At 36.9% G+C, this 22,988-nt stretch overlaps 1 protein-coding gene across 2 annotated transcripts; it reads right to left on the minus strand.

Moving 5' to 3' along the window:
• Nucleotides 1–460: 460 nt before the first annotated feature.
• Nucleotides 461–22,693, minus strand: Cep55 (centrosomal protein 55). Of its 2 annotated transcripts, XM_027939994.2 has the most exons (9): nucleotides 22,532–22,693; nucleotides 19,826–20,020; nucleotides 17,086–17,361; nucleotides 14,348–14,416; nucleotides 7,182–7,332; nucleotides 5,536–5,840; nucleotides 4,221–4,292; nucleotides 3,149–3,274; nucleotides 461–1,561 (listed from the first exon to the last, which is right to left on the minus strand). In XM_027939994.2, exons 2-9 carry the CDS (start codon nucleotides 20,006–20,008, stop codon nucleotides 1,361–1,363), a joined length of 1,383 nt encoding a protein of 460 aa, XP_027795795.2. In that variant the 5' UTR covers nucleotides 20,009–20,020; nucleotides 22,532–22,693; the 3' UTR covers nucleotides 461–1,360. The 2 variants fall into 2 exon arrangements, with proteins under 2 accessions (XP_027795795.2, XP_071466806.1); XM_071610705.1 differs by lacking the exon at nucleotides 4,221–4,292.
• Between the last annotated feature and the right edge of the window lie 295 nt (nucleotides 22,694–22,988).

A 22,988-nucleotide genomic window follows, 5' to 3' on the forward strand; every position in this document is an offset into this window, starting at 1 on the left:
TTTGCTGCAACATTGTAGGTTAGAATAAGAACTCTCTGGCTGAAGAGTATTTCTATCTTTTGTTCATCTATGGTTGAAGATATTGTAAACCTGGGATTATTAAAATAAGGGCAAAATTTTATCTCCATAAACAGAGCTAGACAATGTCTGTGGTCTTTCCCAAACTAAAAAACTTAGCACACTTATTATTCCACCTTTGTAACAGATAAAACCATATTTATTGATCATGAGTTGTTACCTGTTCAGCAAAAACGCCTGAAAGCACAGGCATCTTTAACCTCTTTCACAGAGTTGCTGGTTCTGGAGTTTTCTTAACTCCATTATCATCATACAGCATTTGTTAATCTGAAACTCCCAAAACTCCTCCTGAGGTAGAAATCTTAGCATATCAATGTATGTACGTATACACTAGACAGCAAAACTTATTAAATAATTTTATTCTTTTGTCCTTTATATTGCTAACAGTAGCCCAGTGTTAAGCATATTGAAAACCTGAAGAAATAAAAAAATTTTTGGTTTGCATAAAGCATGTATAAAAATTTATTCAGAGAAACAAACAGCTGATAATTATATTGCCCAGTTTTAAGAGTGACAAAAATAAGAATCAAAATAAAATATATTGATGGTTTTATTAAAATTCATTTGCACAATTTTAGCTAACCAATCTGTGCTAATGAAATCCAAGTTAAAGTTATAGCCAGACAATATGAGAGAAGACACTGTGTGTGGCTACTTAAGAATATTTCTCAAAGAGAATCTGCTTTGTGCTTAGAACATAGCTAGGTTTACCATTTCAACAATTAGCAGCAATGAACATTCTCAACTTTTCCAATAACCGTTCTATAATAGCAAGGAAAAACTGAAAATAATATTACCACCTTTTAACAATGGACATAGATATTGGAATTGCAGCTGTTCTAGGTGCTTAGATTTTAAAAAAACATTAAAAAGTGAACATACTAAGATCCCTGGTTAATTATCTTTGATTTTTTAAAAATCACAAAATATAAAATATTTGCTTGCCAGTGCAACAGGTTTAACCCACAAGCAATAACCTGAATATCTTTTCTTTATCAAATACTTTAACAGTGCAAAATGTTAGTAGTCTCAGTACACACTGCTCACCACATTCTGTTTTTGCAGCCCGATGATGAATCCTCCCAGGAGGTGTCTCTGCTAAGAAAGATCTACAACCGCCAAAAAAAAAAAAAATACAATGATGTGCTTGCATACCAGAGTGTCAAAGGTAGAGAGGCAGTTTTTTATATGCAAGCAAGAGGTGGAATGTATAATCCAAAATGTCATCAAGGCAATAAGATACAGTATTTAATCTTTCAACACAAAAACAAAAAATAGTTTGCTACTTTGTACAGTACTCGACATGGACTAGCAGATCTCGATGCTCAGTGGCTGGATACTGTACGCTGCACTTGGGACATTCCACCAGGCTTTCGTTCAGTGCAGCAGAGGGACTTTTTGGTGAGGCAACCTTTACTCTGTTTTCAGTCTCTCCTTGGAAAGCGACTAATGGCTCTGTGAGGGCAAACTCATGGAGATGTTTCTGAAAAATAAATTTTAAATGAACACCATCTGTATATAAGGCACACTGTTCAGCAATTTTAACTGTTTCATAAATTCCCTAGCTGCCTCAGCCCAGACTTTCTTCTGAACCTCTGCTCATCAATATTTTGGTGGTAATATATAAGGTAGTTATAAATGACTAAGATAATGACTATAATTACTCAAATTGCCAAGAAGAGTACTGGGGTTGGGGGTTCATATAAATGGGAGGCCCGTGTGCCAGGCTGACTACATTTGCTAGTTGGGTAAATTGGGAAATGTCAGCAACAAAGAACTGTATAAAATTAAGAGCAGCAAAGAATTTTAGTATATCAAAGAGGCTATACACAGAAATGAATAAAATATTATATAATACCTTTGAAACTTTCCTATTCCCTATTTTTTTTTTCCTGAAGAACTTAGAATAGTTCAAGTTTAAGGAGTATTTTTATAGCACACTATGAAAACCGTGGATAGTAGAAACATGAAGAAAAGTACAGGAAAATTACAAACTCACATATCCTCTGGTTTCCTATACTTTAAAAACAGGCATTAACAGAAATGATTCTAACCTTTAATTTTAAATATTATATAAGTGCCTGAAATCAATGACATACTAAAAAAATAAAGCCAGATATATATTTTATTTTATTAATATAGAAGCTACAAATTACTTGTTTTAAAAAATCTATTGTTTTTCTCTTTTGAAAATGGAGGGGTTATATTTGTAACATTTCACCTTCTCCAAATATTTTGCAGTATTAGGATAAACTGTGACATGTGTATTAAAGGGACCTATACACACAGAGGTGCAGACACACTCTCCCATGGGGTTTGATCTAAAAGCTTATTAGTAAGATGAAAATAATTGAAAAACTATTTCCTTATAGTAACAACATTATTCAAAAGGTTTATGTTTTTAAGTATTATGTTTTCAAGGTAATCTCCCAAAATATGCCTAACCTATAACATACCTAAAAAGCATATTAACAATAACAATCCATTATCTCTAAAATCAGTCTCTCTCTCTCTCTCTCTCTCTCTCTCTCTCTCAAAACATAATTTCAGTTCAGGATTCTACAGCAACCCCACCTTCCACCCTCTTCCCTAAATTGGGTGCTATTTAGTGCCTCTAGAATCATAGCATCTGGAGTGGGTGAAGAACAACAGTAATGTAATTATTATTTTGTGGCACTGGTATTGAGTACAGTGCACTACACCACTGAACTATGTCCCCAGCCTTTTTTATTTTTTTGAGACAGGGTCTCACTAAGTTGCTGAGGGTGGTCTTAAGCTTCAATCCTCCTGCCTCAGCCTCTACAATAGTGGGAATTATAGGTGTGTACCACCACATGGGGCCTGTAATATAATTATTACCAAGAGTTGCATAATGTCTCTCTTTCTGAGCTCTGAATTGATGTCCTATGGGTAGTTGTTTCAAACAAGGCAGAGGCTTGCCTACTTATTTGAGTTAAAGTTAGCTTTTCCTTAAGCTGTATCCTATTGGATTGGGAAATAATTTCACATACAAATAGAAAGACAGCAGAAGAGAAAGACAGAAATGTTGTGTTAGACATTCCAAACTCACCAAGGATTCCAACTGTGTTATCTGATTTCTTGCTTTTCGGAGTTCCTTAAGAATTATATGCAATTGATGCTGCATATTTTGACGATCAAGTTTTTCATTTTCAAAGTCTACAGTACATGCCTGCATCTGGCCAGGAAAGACAATTACAACTGAAAGTCATTGTCTAGATGCTTGCATTTTTTGTTTTGTGGTACTGGAGATCAAATCCAGGATTGTGTGAATACTAGGCAAGAGCTCTACAATCGAGCTACATCCCCAGTCTTAAATGCTTACATTCTGTATTAGTATAAGGAGAAAACATTTTTGTACCACCATAATAAGAAACTCATCAGTGCACAGTGAGATGTTACTAAATGTGGCTGAGGACTGGGTTTATCCAAGAAGCAATGCCAAGGCTTGAGATACAGGTAATAAAGAGCAGCTATGGAAATTGCTGGTTGAAATTATCCCATCCCAATCCTCTCTGTGGGGCGCTGGGGGAAGAGTGGGGGAAAGGAAAGAAATGGCTATTCCCTGTTTTGGAATATACTAAGAATCTCTGCTCTACATTTCAAGAACAAATAGTATATTTTTGAATTCTGCTGAAGGTGGCCCGTGTGTGTGTGTGTGTGTGTGTGTGTGTGTATTGAACCCAGGGGTATTCTTCCACTGAACCCTACCCCCAGCCTCTTTTATTTTTTATTTTGAGGCAGAATCTCAATAAGTTGCTGAGACTGGCCTCAAGCTTGCAATTATTCTTTCTTAGCCTCAAGAGTAGCTGGGGTTACGGATGTGTGCCACTGTTGCTGGCAGAAGGTGGTCTAATTAAGAGACTTTTAGGCTACGTAGAAACTATGGTCATCGGGAAAGAGCAAAATTTACCAAGGCCAACATCAACTGGTTAAATAAATTGCCATCTCACCTCAAAAAATCTGGTTTGGCTACCCATAGGAATATATGGGTACAAAAGTTCAAGTCATTTTAGAACACTTTTCACAACTTTCAAACAATTCTCTATAAAACAGTGGAAATATGAGGGAAAATTCCATTTCCTAACAATTGAACTAAATTTAGAAGCAACCCCAGTGAGTACCTGTTGTTCCAACAAAGCTACCCTTGTTTGTTCCTCTTGCTGCTTTAACAGAGATGTGTAAAGAAACTGGACCTGTTGGATGCAAAGAGAACCAACATTGTCTCAGCTAATCTTTCATCACTTGACCAGGGAAGCATGAGAAGCTCACATCACAAGTCACATCTCTAACCAGGACACCTGCTAGGTGGGTGACTCATTCCAGCTGGTGGTTTGATGGCTCTCTACCGAGTACTTTCCTGGCTCCTGAGTTCCCTGAGTCAACAGATTGGCCCCTGCAAACAACACCCAACTCTGTGGTGGCCACACCCCTTTCCTGGAGGTTCTGACATCTGCCATCATTTCAGAGTAGGAAAACACAGTGGGTAGTGCCTGGCCTCCATGGCTGCAGAGCTGGAGCCACATTTAATCCTATCTGAGGAATCTTTCCCAAGTGTCACTTGTAGCTCACCCCATAGACAGAAGTGAGAGCAGTAAAGACGGAAAATGTTTGACTATTAATTTTCCTTCCCCCGAGTCTTAACCTCTGGAGGATTTTTTATAATTAGCTATTATGATAGTAGTGTTAACACTGACTTTTATTTAGTTTACAGAGCACTTTTACGTTCCCTCCATTGCCCCTCACAAGAGCCCTATAAAGCAGGTAGAGGTTATTATTCATTTGACCTATGAGTCAGAGAAAGAGAAGGTAGGTGATCTGCTTAAGACCATATGTCCAGATATGGACTCCAAATGTTCTTTCCATTACTCTATGCTTCCAAGCAAAATTTAAATTAATGACTTTCTGTCAAAGTAGTATTCAATTCTAATAATTCTAACTTAGTAACTCCAACATCACCAAGACAAACTGGCTCAAAACTGTGAGTATAATGAGACTATGGCAGGCACTATGTGGATTTACTTGAGCACAATCTATCAAGAAGCCAGGATCAACCTTATTCCTTTCCCTACTTTACATCTTCTTTTGGCTTCTCACACATACCTACTTCCTTCTCACTCAGAGGGAATTTCCACAAAGTTACCTTGCTGGTCTTTCTTATCATCAGGTTTTTTTCCAAATACCATTTCCTTTAACAGGCCTTACTCACCCCAATTTCTCTGTCATATCACCTAGTTTTACTTTCTTTAGTGTATTCACTTACTTGGGTCATTCTTTATGGTCTGTTTCCATGCCAGAATGTAAACTCCCATGAGGGGGCAGGATGTTATTTCAGTCCTTGCTAACTGGCTAGTGGTTAAAATACTCCCCGACACTTGGTAAGTGCTCAATGAAAACTTTGAATTATGAGTAATGAAGAAACTTTCTGGTCAAGTTTACCTGAGATAAGAGCTCTTCAGATCTCTTCCTCTCTTCCTCAAGCTTTTCCCTGGCAATATCATTCTCCTCTTTGAGTCTTTGTATTTTCTCTGTTTTATGCCTGTCATCTTCCAGATCTGCCTTTCTTTGTGAACACAACAGCTGATTTAAATCTTGAACTTCTTTTTGAGTTTCTTCATATTTTCTTCGAAATTCACTAAGTTCAAAACTCAACTGAGTTATGGTTTGTCGTTCAACCTCAAGATCTTTTCTGGCATTTGCCAAGAGGTGGTTGTAGTATTTTTGCTTCTCTTCTTGGAGATAACCTATGATGAACAACATCATGGCAAAACTAATTTCATAAAACCCATAATATTCCTGAGAACTTAAAATTCAATCATGTTTCTATAAATGAGATCAAACCATTTCTTCATCTCACAAAATGAAGAGTCAGGAAAGGCAGCTATGGATGATATTTGATGAATTAAGAAATAGTAGTTCAGATACTTTATTTGAAGTCACAAAGAAGTCACAAAGAAGCACTAGAAACAGTTATATTCTGTAGGGAGATGAAGTCCCTGATGTCTAAAGATAAGTCAAAAATAGGGACAAAAGCTCATAATTTAGCATATGGAATTAATTACCAAAATTAAAGACAGAAGTATGAAGATGGGATGGAAAAGGCAGGGTAGGACACTTCTGTACTGTCACTAGATTATTTTAATAAATGCTTATATTACTTTAAAAAAAAACAGAAGGCAGGAGGACAAAGGGAGAGAAAGTGGGAGTAGAGAGAGAACAGACTCTATTACCAAATGAAAAAATTAGACTTGGCCCAGAACTAAAATCCTACTTCCATGTGCATATATAAAGGTGTCACAGTAGTAACCTTGTCCCGTTAGGGCTCAACACCTTGAATTACCTCTAGAGATGTTCCCTTGATATTTTCCTTTTAGCATTAGGTTCTTTTTAAATATTCAGATGTGAGACTTCCCTTGCTCTACACATCTCTTTACATAATTCAAGGCTGCGTTTCCCTCAGGGCTGTCAGGCTTTTAAGCAGTGCTTCTTTGCACGGGGCTTCTCTTTGTCCTGGCCTGTCAGCTAGAACTACAGGACCCATTTCTTCATTGGTAAAATGAAACTAATGGCCCTTCCTGCCCCACCTCTTAGAGCTGTTGTCACACTCAACTGGGATCAGTGTCAAGTGAACTGCAAAGCACTTGGCAAAAAGATAGTACCATGAGTAAGAAATTTCATCTGAAGTCTGTAGTGAGGTTCAAACGACTAGAGAATAATCTACAAAACTTATTCTTTCTCCAGGGGTTGACATGAATTGGTGCTGAAGGGAAGCAATGTAAACAGACAGCTAGTGACCAGGGCAACTCTGAGGGAAATCAAGCTGGAGGACTGTGAAGGGGGCCAAGGCATGCACAGGCAGAGGAGACATCATGACTCCAGAGGTGCCAGTCATGGCCCTCCAACCCTATCTTGTGCCCTCTTGTCTGAAAACACAAGGCCTGGAACAGACCTGCAGAATGGGATTTCTTACCTCAAACTCAGAAGACTCTTATTTTACTTTCTAACACCTATCTATAAAAACCTAAATTTGATGAATCACTCCTTTTGGAAAATGTCAGGCCTGTCCCCAAAGAACATTTTTGTACCTTCTGATTCAGTCTTTTTTATCTGTTGTGGGAGTGAAGGAGCAGCTGTTTCCGTTTTGTTTTCCAGCTCAAAGATCTTTGCTAAAAGTCCTTTAACGTAGGCCTCTCGTTGCTGATCATACACAAGCCACTGTTGATTTTTCTCCAGAGCCTTATAGTGAAGATGAAAGAAAATCAATGGTATAATAAAAACCAAAAATCTTCAAATGGACAAGGGGGTCCACCTGATGTAATGTTAGTCTTTTCTAACACTTAAAAATTTGTATGGCCCATAGAATAATTATGGTCAACCATTATGTCACATACCTTGAGAATCCACAACAGTATGGCAAAGTCATAATTTACATGGGATTGAGTCCTGTTAATTGCTACTTCCTATATACAGCTCACTTTATGTCTGTGGACACGTCATGCTCTGTAAACTACTATGCCTTTGCAGCAGACAAAGAAAAGCTGCTCAGATCCCACTTCAAGAAAAAGCTTTGTTGGGGCTGGGGATATAGCTCAATTGGTAGAGTGCTTACCTCCCATGCACAAGGCCCTGGGTTCAATCCCCAGCACCACAAAAACAAACAAACAAAAAATTATTTTGTGTCTGGAAAAAGAAAAATGAGCTGATCATGAAACTGAGCTGTAATTTATTTGAACTGAACATAAAACACAATTTTTGTGGGCTAGATGTGTAGATCAGTGGTAGAGCACTTGCCTAGCATGAACCAGACCCTAAGTTCCATCTCTAGTACCTGCCCCTCCACACACACACACACAAAGAAGAAAAAAAAAAAAAAAAAGAAAAAGCTTTGCCTGGCTGCAGGTAGAGGGGTTAGCTGGCCACCTCTTGCTATTAACTCCTTCAAGTCTCTGTGCTTTGGGGCTGAGCTTAGCCAACAGCAAATCAAGGACCTGGTGATTTCTGCCCAACATGGGACATTGCTCGGGAGTAGTTTCTGGTCTGAAGTTCCTATGGAGCTGATAAAGATCTTGTCAGGTTTTTACCAGATTGGATGGTCCCCCGTGTATCCTTCCTTTTTCTGTCACATATATTGCCCCACAATAAATTACCTGCATTTCTAACTCCCCTTCAGTGTCTGCTTCCTGGAGAATCAAACTTCAATTGCTCCCTTCTCTTTATTACCAATTTCACCCTTTATATCTGTTAGAACTCAAGTAAAACCCCCCAAACTGGGATTGTTCACCTTTCATACAGGGGCTTCATACTTGCAGGAGATTGAATAGTGTCCCCACAACCTCATGTCCATCTGAAACCGTAGAATGTGATCTTATTTGGAAACAGGGTTTTTGAAGATACAATTGGTTAAGATGAGGCTATACTGGAGAAGAGTGAGCCCTAAATACAATGACTAGTGTCCTCATAAGAAGAGAAGACAGACGTCCAGTACTCTAAGAGGGCCATGTGATGGTAGAGGCAGAGGCTGGCTTGCTGCCACAAGCTCAAGGTGTTTGCAGGCACCAGAAGCTGCCAGAGGAAAGGAAGGGTCTCTTTCAAAGCCTTCAGAGAGAGTGTGGCCTTGCTGACACCTTGATTTCACACTTCTGGCCTCCAGCCTGAGAGATAATACACTTTTGTTATTTAAGACACCAATGTTGAGGCCATTTGTTATGGCAGCCCTAGGAAACTAATACAGTGCTTACTGATGCAGTTTTTAGTAAATGTCAACTTACTTTTAAAAATGGTTTTTACTTTATCAACCATCTTCAGCTTTTTCTCTGTTATTTCTCTCAAACAGATAATAAGATCATGCTTCTCTAAAAGAATTCTCAATCTTCAAGTACAACATATACTCAAAAGTAACGAATACTAATAAAACAAGCAGAGTCTGTTTGAGCGGGGAAATGAGAAGCAATTCACTTGACAATTACTGCTAATATTAGTTTTTCATTTCCATCATATTGTCCCCTCAAGAAACTGGAGATGCTCTCACAGCCTAGTGGATCACCTAGCTTAAGATTCAAAACTTACAAATCACAACTATGCTTGTCTGCAACAAGATACTGGGAAATACCTAATACTTTAGTGGCTGAAACAGAGTGGAATGGCTATGTAGTTTTATGAAGCACCACACAAGCCCCAACTGTGAGAGCGAGCAAAGGAGGCAAGAGAGTCTATGAAAGAATCTAGCAGTTCCTCACACACTCTAGAACAATAAATTTGGAGCAGCTCAAAAAAACTGCCCTCAGCAAGTTCTCTCTTCTTACAAGCCACCAGTATTTTTATTGCCAATCCAACCTACTGGGCATGTAACTAGTGACCTTAATTGTGTCCCAATGATACATCTCTTTTTAACTAGATCATGAGTCCCATGGAAGGTGGGGTCCAGGCTTGTTTCGGTGTTTGTTTTGTTTTATATTTCCATGCAAGCATTCACTGCTTCCACAGCAAGGGGCTGTTTGTGAACAATGATGATAACATTAATTGGTACACAATGGCTACAAGGACCAGCAAGCAAGACTGCACCCTTGAGTCTCCAACTGAAATTTGAGCGTTCACAGGAGACAGGAGAGGCCAAGAATGAATCTAGCAGTTCCTCACACACACTAGAACAATACATTTAGAGCAGCTCAAAAAGAATCAAACATTTTCAGAAGTCTATTAAATAGTCACTGATTAATATACCAAAAATGCAATAAAACCCCTTTGTAATGAAACTAAGATAATTGTTTCTAAAAGCTTACAAGTGTTTAATATGTACTTCTTGTGTCATAATTTGTCTCAGATCTGTTGTGCTGCATTATTATCAGGGGACATGGCAAACAGGATGTACAACTCATATGCTTCAGGGCTGCCAGAAAGAGATGACACAAATACAAGGGTCTTGACAAAAGAGTTGCATGGTGTAACTTTAATCAAATAAAACATACATACTGGAATGCATCTTCAAAAGGGTTCGATTCTTTTTGAACCACCCTGAATTTGTATTAGGTATACCAAGGAGGAGGAGCTCCCCCAGCCCACAAGCTTCCATCTCACTCTGAAGGGATAAGGAGTGTTAGAGTCTGTAAACAAGTCAAAGTAACACCTGGAATTTTGCCAGGGGAATGTTAGAGTTCGTAAACAAGTCTGGATGGTGCCTGGCAAAATGTCAGAGGGAGTGGTTTGAGAAGTAACAAAAACAAGCCATTAACTGTGGAGATTCCTTATTGGTTGACTCATGTATCTAGTTTATGCTAATTAGATAAGCTGTGTGGAATGTATAAATACTGCTCCTGTCCTGCAATAAACGGCTCCTACTTCTGCTGTATCAACGTACACAAGTTATCCGTCACCCCCCGGTTATTTTGCTGCAGCCGGACTGCGGCAAAGGAGGGACAAGTGGTTAGTACTATTCTTTTTAAATTTTTTTTTTAATTCGTTCTTTTTAGTGGTTAGTACTATTCTTTAACCTCTACATATATAACCAGACTTTTCCCCAAAGAACACTGGCTTTGTACAACAGGAATTGGAACCTATTCATGTATATGCATTGGGATGGGCTATAAATCCAGGGTTCATGGTAGTTCACACCTTGGAAACCAATGACAGAATTCACAGACCTCATTATTAAATATGGATGTCAGATTATTAACTTTTGGAAGAACTACACAAATAGCCCTCTTGATCTTAAAATGACCTATCATGCATGGACAAAATTCTATTTTAATCTCAATTTGAAAATAGAATAATCATGTTTCCTTTGAAAGTAGCCACTCATCCCAGGTCCCTAGTTGCAGGATGAAGCATGCTAAGGAACGTGAAGGTTTTAGTTGTGGATCAGGAACTCTGCTTTCTGGTAAGAACTTCTAACTCTTAAAGACACATGCAGTTGAGATTCATACCCACAAAGATCTGCATGCATAGAAATTCACAAGTCTAGAGGGTTCTCTACTGCTTTGTTAGGCTTCTTCTACAAGTCCAGGTATGTGGACTTAAAGGACTTGCAGTATTTGCTTTTTGTAGGATTAGGAGAAGGGTTAAGTAAACAGAAGCCATCTCCAGAATTAAAGACTTAGTCCAGGCCACCACCCTATGATACTCTGCTCTCTGTACTCATCAGGCAACTTTAACAGTGCTTCTTTTTGCTTGGCTTAAGAGTTCACTATCAGGGTGGAGATATTGTATACCCATTCTGTATTATAACCTCAATGATGTAAAGTTCCATGAATGGATGTTTTCATTGTAGTAAACTGATTTAATGAGTCTGTCTCTTTAGTGAAACTTAGTGATAGATGTACAATCGTCCAGTGTACTTTCTTTCAACTTTTCTGTGTGAAAGATTTCATAATAAAATGTTGGAGAAAAATAATCAGCCTCAAAGAAATATGAATACTAACATCTAGACTTCATAATAAACTTAGTATAGTTGAGAAGATGGCCAAGATTCATGGCTTATCTCAAAGTAGGCTGCAGTAATCACTTTCTTATTTAGATACACTGCAATTCCTAGTTCATATTCTATGCATCTTTCAAAGAAAAGACTCACAAGGACCTTGGGTTCATGCTCAAATTTAGTTGCTAAAAGAGGTAGCATTGTATATTGTGTATATCTAAATAGCTATAATTTACAGTATGTTCAACACTAAAGAAACCTAAATTTACATCAAACTTTACAAATTTACGCCTTTAAGAAGGAAATAATTTAAATCAACATCAGATGATTATGAAATATTTTTCTTTTAAAAGAACTGGTGAATACTTTACTGAAAAAGTATCCACTGACAAAAAGTATCCACTGACAAAAATGCGCATTGGTAGAAGATTTAAGAGGCTATATCCTAAAAGGCCACATGATGGCGATGTTACTTCAATAAAGTAAGTGTTTCTTTATTCCACACTCTGCATCTGTTCTTTCTTCTAATAGTGTCAATAAATGGATATCTATCAATAAATAAATATTGATGTTATTAGTTTTTAATCTCTAATATCAACATTGCATTAGTTATCCCTTCCATTCTGTGTCATCTACACATTTGTACGATATGTACTTAACATTTTCATCCAATCAATAAAAACATAAAATATGGGCAAAAGTGAAGTCCTGTGGAATACTGCTAATGTTCTCCCTCCTCTTTTAACAGGGATCCACTAAATATTCTGTGGGCAAAAATTCCAAAGTAGGTTAAATATGTTACCCTCTACTGGAGGAATTTAAAAAAAAACCATGTGGGTCAATTGATAAAACTGGATTAAGGATGGTAGATTAGATAGAAGCACTATGTCCATGATAAATGTACTGAGATTGCAGTCCAAGCTAGTCATGTAAGAGACTATCCTCCTTCTTAGGAAAGATACACTGAAATATGTCAGCTTAAAGGATGATGGATATGTGTATCCTCTCAAATATTTTTTAAAAAATACTATGTGTCTGTGTGGGGGTGGAAGTAAAAGAGAAAACAAGAGTACAAAATGGGGCAAAATGATAGTAATGGCTGAATTTTGATAAAGAGGATATGGGCATTATATGTACCATTCTCATGCTTGGAACTTCTCTGCTCATTTGAATTTTTTCTTTTTTTTTCTTTTCTTTTTTTTTTAGAGAGAGAGAGAGAGAATTTTTAATATTTATTTCTTAGTTTTCGGCAGACATAACATCTTTGCTTTTATGTGGTGCTGAGGATCGAACCCGGGCCGCACGCATGCTAGGCAAGCGCGCTACCACTTGAGCCACATCCCCAGCCCTGAATTTTTTCAGATTTAAAAAAGTTAATTATTGTTTATTTCCCTAAATTCTGTTTAAAAATCAGATTGTTAAAATTAAGAGGAAGAAATACTTATTAAAACTTCCTTTTAGCTATTTGTTCTATCTAGCTTGTACCAACATAATTCTTAAATACAAAAGCATGGACATTTGACAATGTTTACAGCATTAACTCCAGGTAATGCATTATTTCAAAATGTTGGTCAGATCTAAATGATAGCTGAGGAATGATATAGCTAGACCTTAAAAAAGGTATACTATTTTTAAGGGTTGTAAGCAAAACAGATTGTAAGCTTCAGTAATACAGGATTGGGAGAAGGGGCAGAAAAAGGCAATAGGAACTATCTGAGAGCTATAATCTTAGACAAGGTGGCATTAAAAAAACCCTGTCCCAGCCTCCCCCTAGAAAGTGATATTACAGAAACTTCATGAAGTTATCTGGGGGAAGAGCATCCCTGTTAGAAGGAACAGAAAGAAAAAAGGTGATGCCTTCAAGGAGTAGCTGAAAAACCAGCATGGTAGAATTAATGGGAAACAGAAGATGTATAAAGTAAATCATTCACAAATATGCACATCTAGCAGGACTAATACGCATAGAATGTGATAAAGTTCAGTGTGATATATAACACATAAAAAGCCTATTTTGACAGTTTAAAAATTATATTGCTTCTTTATTTTAGTTACCTCTAGGTAAATCTCTTTGAGAAAGGTACAGTAGCGCCCTGTCAGACACTCAGGAGATCTAAATTCTTTTAAAGATCAAATAGACTTCAAGGGACACTTATCAGATAAAATAAAGCAGGAATCTTAAGAGCATGCTTATCAGGGTAGACATGCCAGTAACATTTCTGCAATCAAAATATCTACCTACCTTTAATATATCTATTATTAAAACTTAAAGAAACACTGATAGCAGTCATAGGTCCTCAGTTTATTCAACTCCTTGAAAAACTACCTATCCATTTAAGATGTAAGTTTGAAATAACACAGCTTTACCAATATACTTAAAAAAAAAAAAAAAACTCATATCAAATTCTAGAGAAAAGAGTACTGAGTGTACACAGAAATGTTTTTCCTTTTCAAACCATAAAAAGCAAATCCTGGTTCCAAAAGAAAGATTTCCAAAAAAGAGAGTATACCTTGCATGGATAAACAAAGAGAAGAAACCATAAATTAAATTACATTATAATAATAAAATAGTTGGGCAAATTAGATTTAGGTGGAGAAGGGATGTTGTTGAAATATGTATTAGCAGCAGGTAATTTCTAGGGTTTTCTAAACTAAACAGAGCACTTAAAGGAAATGGTTTTCTTGAATGCTTGGGAAGAGACTTAGGCAACGATCACAAACCACTCAGTTCTCCTGTTTTACAACTAGATTTTTTTCAATACTCATGTTTCAATTTCTATGAAATTTAAGAAAAGATGAATAAGTCCTCTTTACCAAGTAATTAACAAAAAGAAATAAACTTACATCTTTTAGCTGTACTTCCATCTCATGAATATTACTCATTGATGAGTTGAAGCAGTTTGCAGCCACAGTCTGTAAATAACCCAGTTATTAGTTAAAGGTATACTTTTAACAACAGAAGTTTCCTTATTATATTTATACTTAGTTCCATAAAAATATAGTATACTTCTCTGGGGAATCTCAAAATCCAGATCTGGTACGTGATGGTAAAATGTCAACCTAGTGATAGTTACCAGAGGACTACTGTCAGAATTAAGATCTCCTGGAAGCTTCCTAAGCAAGCTGTAAAGCCTGAGATTTCAAATCTCATTTGACTTCCGAGATGCTCTGGACCCCAGGATCACCACAACAGCCTTTCATGCATAAGAATAAACTAGTGGTTTTTACCAAAAACTGTCAAAACAAAACAACTGCGCTATTTCAGTGAAACCTGGAAAATATAAATTGTCAAACAAAAAATTAAAAAGTGTTTTTATTTTTCAAGAATTATATTTTGTAGGCTGGGCACAGTAGTACATGCCTATAATCCTAGCATTATTGACATGGGAGTCCGAGACAGGAGGATTACAAGTTTAAGGTCAGCCTTAGCAACTTAGTAAAACCCCATGTCAAAATATAAAAAGGATTGGGGATGTAGCTCAGTGGTAAAGCACCACTGGGTTAAATTCCCAGTACATAAAATAATGATAATAATAATAACATTAATAAAAATAATATTACTATTTATAATAATCACAATAATTAGTACTAATATTTTAGATTATTACAGGTTGAGTTATCTCTTATCCAAAAATGTTAGGACCAGAGGGGTTTTGCATTTCATATTTTTTCAGCATTTGGAATATTTGCATATACATTATAAGATATCTTGTGGATGGATCTCAACTCTACACACTAAATTCATTTATGTTTCACACACACTTTACACACACAGCCTGAGGGTAATTTTGCACAAAATATTGAGTGTGCCCACATTCTGACTACCACCTTAGTCACAAGGGCTCAAGTGTGAGAATTTACACCTGTAGTGTCTTGCTGGTGCTCAAAATGTTTCAGATTTTGGATTTTGGGATTAGGATGCTCAACTTGAAATAATATTAATTAGTATTAGTTCATACAAATTATATAAAACTCAAACCTAATTTCTCTCCTCTTTTTTTCCTTCATTTTCTCATACAGGAAGAAAAAAAAGATGGGAATGCTCCCAGGGTAGCCTACAAACTAAAAAAAAAAAAAAAAAAAAAAAAAAAAAACTATATTTTGGAGTGTTTGGATTTTCTTTGGCTTTTTTTTTTTTTAATATCATATATAAGGAAGCCCCAAATATTTTTTTACTCACATTAATATATAGCCCTTTCTTGTTCAATTTAGCCTTCCAGGTAGGAACTATGACAGAGAGGTTTCACTAAATACTTTTCTTTTTTTCCTTGAACAAACTGTAGACTAGTTTCCCAGTCATCCCTGGGGTTAATGGAACCATGTGATCTAATCCTGTCTAATAAGTGTAAGCAGAAGTGAAATACGCCAGTCCCAAACCTGGTCCCAAACTCTCCCAGGCAATTCTTTCTATATCACAGCTGCACACAGAGCATCTAGTGGAAGACTCCCTCCCAAAGGACACTAGAAGCTACTGGATTTCTGAATGATTCTGTGGAGCAAAGCCTCCTACATTCCAACCTGCCCTGGATGGTGACAGGAGGAAAAACAAAAATCAACATTTCTTGTGAAAGACACTAAGATTTGAAGGCTATATGTCACAGCACCTGAACATATTGATGAGCAGAAATCAACACCAGACAACCCACAAAATTATTTAAGAATACATCTTTAAAAGTTAAGAGTTCTACTAATGTTCACATCTCATATTAAAAATACAGAAACTAGCTGGGTGCGGTGGCACACACCTGTCATCCCAGCTACTTAGGAGGCCAGCCCTGGGAACTTAGCGAGATCCTGTCTCAAAATAAAAAGGGTTGGGGAATGGAGCTCAGTGGTAGGGGGTTTCTGGGTTCAATCCTCAGTACCCCCAACCCCACCACCAAAAAAAGGGAAAGGAAGATGGGTGAGGGACTAATTCTTAAACTTCTAGAAGAGATTTTAGAAGCATTTCAAGTCTGACTATAATGTTTCATGAGTTTCAGGTTTGTGGAGTTCTCTAGAAAACTTCAGCTCTTTGCACTCTTATGGAGAAATACTCAATTACCTATATATGAAAGTATGCACAAATGTATAGGTCAGATTACTAAGTCCACTCCAAAGGTGAGATAAAGTGCAAAGACAAGACCATTAATAGCATTGAGACATTATATATTCGAAAGCTACAATTATAGGTAGTATTAATAGTTTTATTAATATTAATCAAATTTTCAAAAGAATCAAAAGTTTGATCAATAAGTAATCCTTTACAGAACACTCAGTATTGACAGGTACTATGGTAGGCACTTTACACTGTCACATTTAATCAGTATTCTTATCTGGTTTTACCAATATGGACACTGAGGCTTAAGAAAGAGGTCTGGAGAACCCTGTCATTGTCTCTAAGGTAGAAGTTAAGGAATTTATTCAGTCACACAGCTAGCAAGTAGCAAAAAATCTTCTAGACCCAAGTAAGTGACCTGTATGTTTACTATGCTATCTCATCATCTAGCAATCATACTTCAATAAGCTCACTTTTCCTAAGAATTACAAATTGTATTCTTATAATTTAGAAAAACCCTTAAGTTTAAAGAAATTATTAGCACCTGTGATACATGAAGTGTGCTGGCTTTGCTTTCAAGTTCAGCAAGTCTTGCTGTTGTAGCAGACAATTGTTTTTTCAAAACATCTGTTTCTTCAGTTAAGGACTTCAACAACTGTTCCCTCCTTTCACCTTCCTTTGTTTTCTCTTCCAGCTGTTCAAGCAATGCATTTGTACTATATCTGGCCTTCAGCTGGTCTCTGAGTCGATGTATTTCTTTGTCCTTCTCGGTGAGGTGATGAGCATTTTTCTCCCTCTCAGCTTCAAGAACTTGAATTTTCTAGATATAAACTAAGAAGACTCTTAGAACAAAGCCAGGTCAAACATTCAGTGAAACAATGTAATTCAACAAGCATTTATGAAATGTTTATTATATGTCAAGTTGGTTTTATGATACCAGGATCAAAAAGGAAGATAAAACCAAGTTCTATGCTCAGTTCCCAGAGAGATAAGCCAATACATCAATTTATGCTCTAGGTAACATACATATACAATGAATAGGCACAGACACAGAGAAAAGAAAAACCAAGGGTGGGGAGAGAAAGCTAAAGGAAAACTGGCACTCATATGAGTATTTTAGAATCTTCCCTCCAAAATATCAGCTTTTATAAACCTAAATGCCAAAAGTGGGTCCCCCAAGATACACATGTTTTTTTAGTGAACTTGAACCAGAAGATTTGAAAAGTTATGGACTATAACTTAAAGATGAATTAATTAGCCTACTTATGGCAGGTAAATGATCTGGTATTAAATCTAGAAAGTGATCTTTAAAGAAGTGTTCAACATTTTCCAAGATCTGAAAGTAAGTACACTATTATACTGCTGCTGGCATAAGGGGGGAAAGCCAATAGAAAGATGATAGAAACAATTGTTCGAATGACTAAGCAAAGAGTCAAATTAAAATTTGCATTTAAGGAGAAAAAAAGCAATTATTCAAATAAAAAACAGGGAAATTAAAGTTTAGGTAGAAAATTAAGAGGGGATTTTAGTTGGCCACAAGCTTAAATCAAATCAGTAGTATGACATAGATACAGAGCCAGACAATTTCTGGTTTTAGTAGAGTAAGATATTCAGTAAGTACATATAATAGTACCATTTCAATTTGTTTGCCAAAAAACATTTGGGGACTGCTCTCAATTTTGGGTGCATAATTCAGAAGGGATACAGACAAACCACAAAGTGTTGAGGATGATAAGCCAGAGAACGTGTTTTCTGCAGAAAAGCAAAAGGAAGCAAGATTTCCTCAAATGTCTGATAAAATGTATATTTGGATAAAGGATAGACTTGTTCTGTTTAGTTCTAATGGGCACAATTACAACATATGGGAATAAGTAACAGAACTTGAATTTCAACGGCTTATAAAGGAACAAAGCATTTAGTACTTGTCAAAGGAGCAATGAACCAGAAAGACATCTCTCAGGAAAGCTATAATATTCCTTTACCAGAATGCAAAATAACATTTGTTTATAAAATGGTGATAGTTCATTTCTCAGTGCTTAAGTAATTTATGTTGTATAAAAGTCAATAATAATTCAGTTCTATGATGTGCCTATAAATGAAATTTAAAAGAATCAAATGATACTCTTTAATCATTTGTTTACTAAATTTGAACAATAAGAGCACTTTTGTAAAATAGATGAAAACCAAACTTATGATTTTTAGATCCTCCCAGTTCTAATAAGTTCCCTGTGCCATAACAAATTAAAAATTAGAGAATCTGAAATATAGTTAAATAGCATGCAAAATGCCAATGCGTGGAATAATTTTATCTCAAAGCACCTAAAAGCAAAGGTTACGTGGAAAGCAGCCAATATGCATGATAAAATAGGTTTTTAAACATTTACAAATAAATTTGAATACTATTTTACATTCTGAAATGAATAGAGGATTTAATATCCTAAATGGATAAATTTGATTTTTTTTACATTTAATGAACTAATAGAAAAAAAAGATAGTATGATTATTGCATAAATAATCCTATAGTAAAAAGAGATATAAGAATGGTACAGTATCCTTAAAGTATACATCAATGAATAATAAATCCAGTATTCCAAAAAGCATGAAAATACAACACTTATAGACAATTAAAAAACAGGGGCCTGAAATATTGCTCAGGGGTAAAACATTTGCCTAGCATGCTTAAGTTCCTCGAGGGGGGTTTGGGGAGTGAAAAAATTTATATTTGAATATCTTAAATACATTGTGCCATAGTTTGAATGTGTCCCTCCAAAATTCACTTAATCTTCAATGTAATATGTTGGGAGGTAGAGCCTAATAAGAGGTGAAGGAGATAAACCAAATAAATCTTTTTCCTTTTTAACTTACTCAGTCTGTGACATTCTATTACAGCAGCAACAACAACCAAAACAGACTAAGACACAGCAAAACAAAAATTCATGTCATTAAGCTAAATAACAAAAAAGCTATAGGAGGAATTATGAATTAGGTTATAACTTTATTTTATGTAACTGAAAAAGAGACTACAATATTGTGTTGAAGGTGCAGAACTATTGTCTTTATTTCTGAAACAAACTTAGTATGTGATAATCTCAAAACACATAAGTACTGAAGTATGTCTAATAGTTAGCAAAGTCGAACTAGGAATTTAAGATTCCAAATCCAAGGGTCAACTTTCCAAAACTAAAGAACTGAGTGGAACAAGAGTAATGGTGGCATCAGGAAATCATAATACATCATTTTCTAAGAAAGCTTATTACAACCTGAAGGGCTAAAAGATCATGTACCTCCAAAAGTCTGTGTTTGTCTTTATCAGTCAGTTTGCCTTTTCCACTTGCGATTTCATCCACTGATGTTTTTAAAGCTGCAATTTCTCCCTTAAATTTCTCTAATGCAGTTTCTGATTTTGAGTTACCAGGCTTTGCTCCCCATTTACTCTTCATCAACTCTTTGGGACTTTTGGAAGACATCTCTGAAATGGTCTATTAAAGACAAAATTCAATTGTATTTTATAAGTCTAAGAATTTAAATCTCAGGTTTGAAATTAAGTGGAATAACCTACTTTGGTCTAAACTGAAATAATATATCCAAACCAGTGGAGTATGAAAGAAAAGATGGAAGAAGATACCTGGAGTGTTAGGATTTTTTTTTTTTTTTTTTAAATCTCAGCAGACACATGCAGAATAGTAACCTTCTAAAAATATCAATTTGCATACTTATGTTTTATGCAGTATTCTGCAAATGTGGTAGAGTATAAGTTTTTGTTTGAAAAACAATGGAGGGGTCCACAATCATTACAATGAAGCCTGAAAGAAGTAGGTCACAATCAAGGACATATCATACCCAAGTATAAAAAGCGGTAGTAGGGCTGCGCTTGCCTCGAATGCATGGGGCTCTGGGTCCGATCCTCAGCAGCACATAAATAAAATAAAGGTGCTGTGTCTATCTACAACTAAAAAAATTTTTTTTAAAAAAAAGCTGGTGGTAAATTATCAATTTCTGAATTTATTGGCATTGAAATACCTTTACTTAACATAATGGTATATCCTCTATTTTAGAAGATATGATTAATTCAGCTCTATCTTAATAGCCATTTGAGAAATCATAGAGGGAAGAATCGAGGAGAATCCAAGAGGAAACATTTATAGGAAAAGAGGCACAATATTCAGGGATTTAGGCAAAGAAAGGAATTAAAACAAAGGGTCAGATTAAGTCTGATAACCCTTCTAGATGACATTTTAGAAGGCCAAATATATAACACAAACTAAGCAGGCAAATATATTGTGCAACATACTATACATATAAATAGTACCTAAAAATGGCTTTAGGCCTGGGGGTATAACTCAGTGGTAGAATGTTTGCCTCAAAAATGCAAGGCTCTGGGCTTGATCCCTAGCATTATGAGAAAGTAATTCTTCATTAAGGAGATTTTAAAATGCCATGTATCTCATGGTAAAATAATGGCAATGTGATTAAGGAATCTAGAAGAGTATAAGATCTTTAATCCATAGAAAAATTACTATAGAATATTCTATTTATTGAGTAGCCTAATGATACTAGGTACAAATAGACAAAAGAAAAAAAGACATGCTTCCTGTTCTTGTGGAGCTTTTGATGCAGTAAAATAAGCAAACAATAACAGGAAACAAACAGATTAGCAGATTCTTTTTTTTTTTTTTTTTTTTGGTACCAGGGATTGAACCAGGAACACCTAACCACTGAGTCACATCCTCAGCCCTTTTTATGTTTTATTTTGAGACAGGGTCTTGTTATATTGCTTAAGTCCTCGCCAAGTTGTTGAGGCTGGCTTTGAACTTGGGATTCTCCTGCCTCAGTCTCCCAAACTGCTGGGATTACAGGCATGTGCCACACACCTGGCTAGATTCTCAAACTGTAATAAATACTATACAGGAAATGAACAGAGTAAAAGTGCAGTAAAAAAATAAATAAATAAATAAGGGGGGTCTACTTAGAAAGGATGGTGGGGAAGTGACTTATAAAGTTGTTCTGGGTGAAATCAGAAAGCCTAAAAATACCATAACTGTGTTGTCGACTTAATTGAACAAACCACATATCTAATGGTTAGTCCCAGACTTTTGCCCATTATAAGGTTTAAGACTAAGGGAGCTAGTAAATCTGGTGAGTCAAATGCAAGGTTATGGTGTCTCAGGAACCTGTTGTCATGTTAGTTCCTTCTTATGTGCTTCTGTTGATATCACCCTTTGAACTTGATACACTGGGTTAACAGGACAAGTCATTAGGACAGAAAAAAATATGATCAGCAGAACTTGAAATAACTGGAGATATTTGCTTCCTAACCTTTAAACACGGCCTGCAGTGAATGACTATAGTTTCCAGCCTCTAGCCTAGACCCCACTAGCATCTCCCCAACCATCTACTCCTACCAACCATCTTTCCCTGAATTTTCTGTTCTCAACAGGGTCCCCTGTTCAGACCTTGCCTGGCAGTGGCATCTTCTTCAGGAACCCCTCCCTCTGTTAACTCTAATAAGGGATGCCTCCCACAAAGCAACCTGGCACCCAGTAGTATCCTTCCCCAGCCTTTTTTTTTTTTTCAGACTTCAATAATTACTTCAGGGGCTGCATTTTGAAAAATAATAATAATTATTATTATTATTTGGTTATCTATATAGCCTGACAGCAGGTTCTCAGAAATGATTTGCTGAATGGCTGAAGTGATCTATATCAATCTGGACAGAAAGGTGACCACAGAATTTCAATCCAGTAAACTGCACAAGGCATGTATTACAGTACATGTATTGCACAATTTAAAAAGTCTGTCACAAAAAATCTCACGTGGGCAGAGAGACACGAAAAGAAAAGCTTCAAAAAGACACTAGTTTTCTCATCTCTAAAATGAAGGCGTTTGTAGAAGGGATACGAAAGGGTTTGCTGATCAGTAAAAGCTGTATACTAACGAAAAGACCTTGGCCAAGTCACTTGGCCTCTCTGTAAAGACGTGATAATACGCACCGCAAAGTCCAAAGGAGAAATCGATAATACGATGGTCGAGAGGCGCCCACCCCGGTGCCAGGCACTAAGCCAGCAACAAGAAAAGGGGTACAGATCGGAGCCGGCAGAGATTGCGTCCGGGGGTCGCGATATGCCCACCAACCCCGCCTCCCTAACGGTCTAGCCCGGCCAGGAGGCTGCGGCAACACGCCTCTACAGCCACCCTCCGCGACCGCCGCCCGAGGTTCAGCTAACACCTGAGGTGAAGTACAGCGCATACGTCTGCCCCGCCACACCCTGCGGCGCGAACGCTGCTTCCGGGAGTTTGAATCCCGCGGCTGCGGGGCGGGGCACGTCACTGCCGGCGGGTCACGGCTCCCGGATTGGCTGAGGCTCCCCAATCGGCGAGGGGCTGGACCTGAAGTCTGAGGCCGGCAGAGGCTGGCCCAAGCCGAGGTGAAGCGGCATGGGCGGAGCC

The sequence above is a fragment of the Marmota flaviventris genome, chromosome 4 (genome assembly GCF_047511675.1).
Source record: "Marmota flaviventris isolate mMarFla1 chromosome 4, mMarFla1.hap1, whole genome shotgun sequence".
NCBI classification, from domain to species: domain Eukaryota; kingdom Metazoa; phylum Chordata; class Mammalia; order Rodentia; family Sciuridae; genus Marmota; species Marmota flaviventris.

Coding starts and splice junctions, on each gene's coding strand:
- Cep55 (XM_027939994.2), bottom strand. CDS start 20,008: ATGTCTTCCAAAAGTCCCAAAGAGTTGATGAAGAGTAAATGGGGAGCA. Junction 17,362..19,825: donor ACAAACACAGACTTTTGGAG/GTACATGATCTT, acceptor GTTTATATCTAG/AAAATTCAAGTTCTTGAAGC. Junction 14,417..17,085: donor GCACACTTCATGTATCACAG/GTGCTAATAATT, acceptor GGTTATTTACAG/ACTGTGGCTGCAAACTGCTT.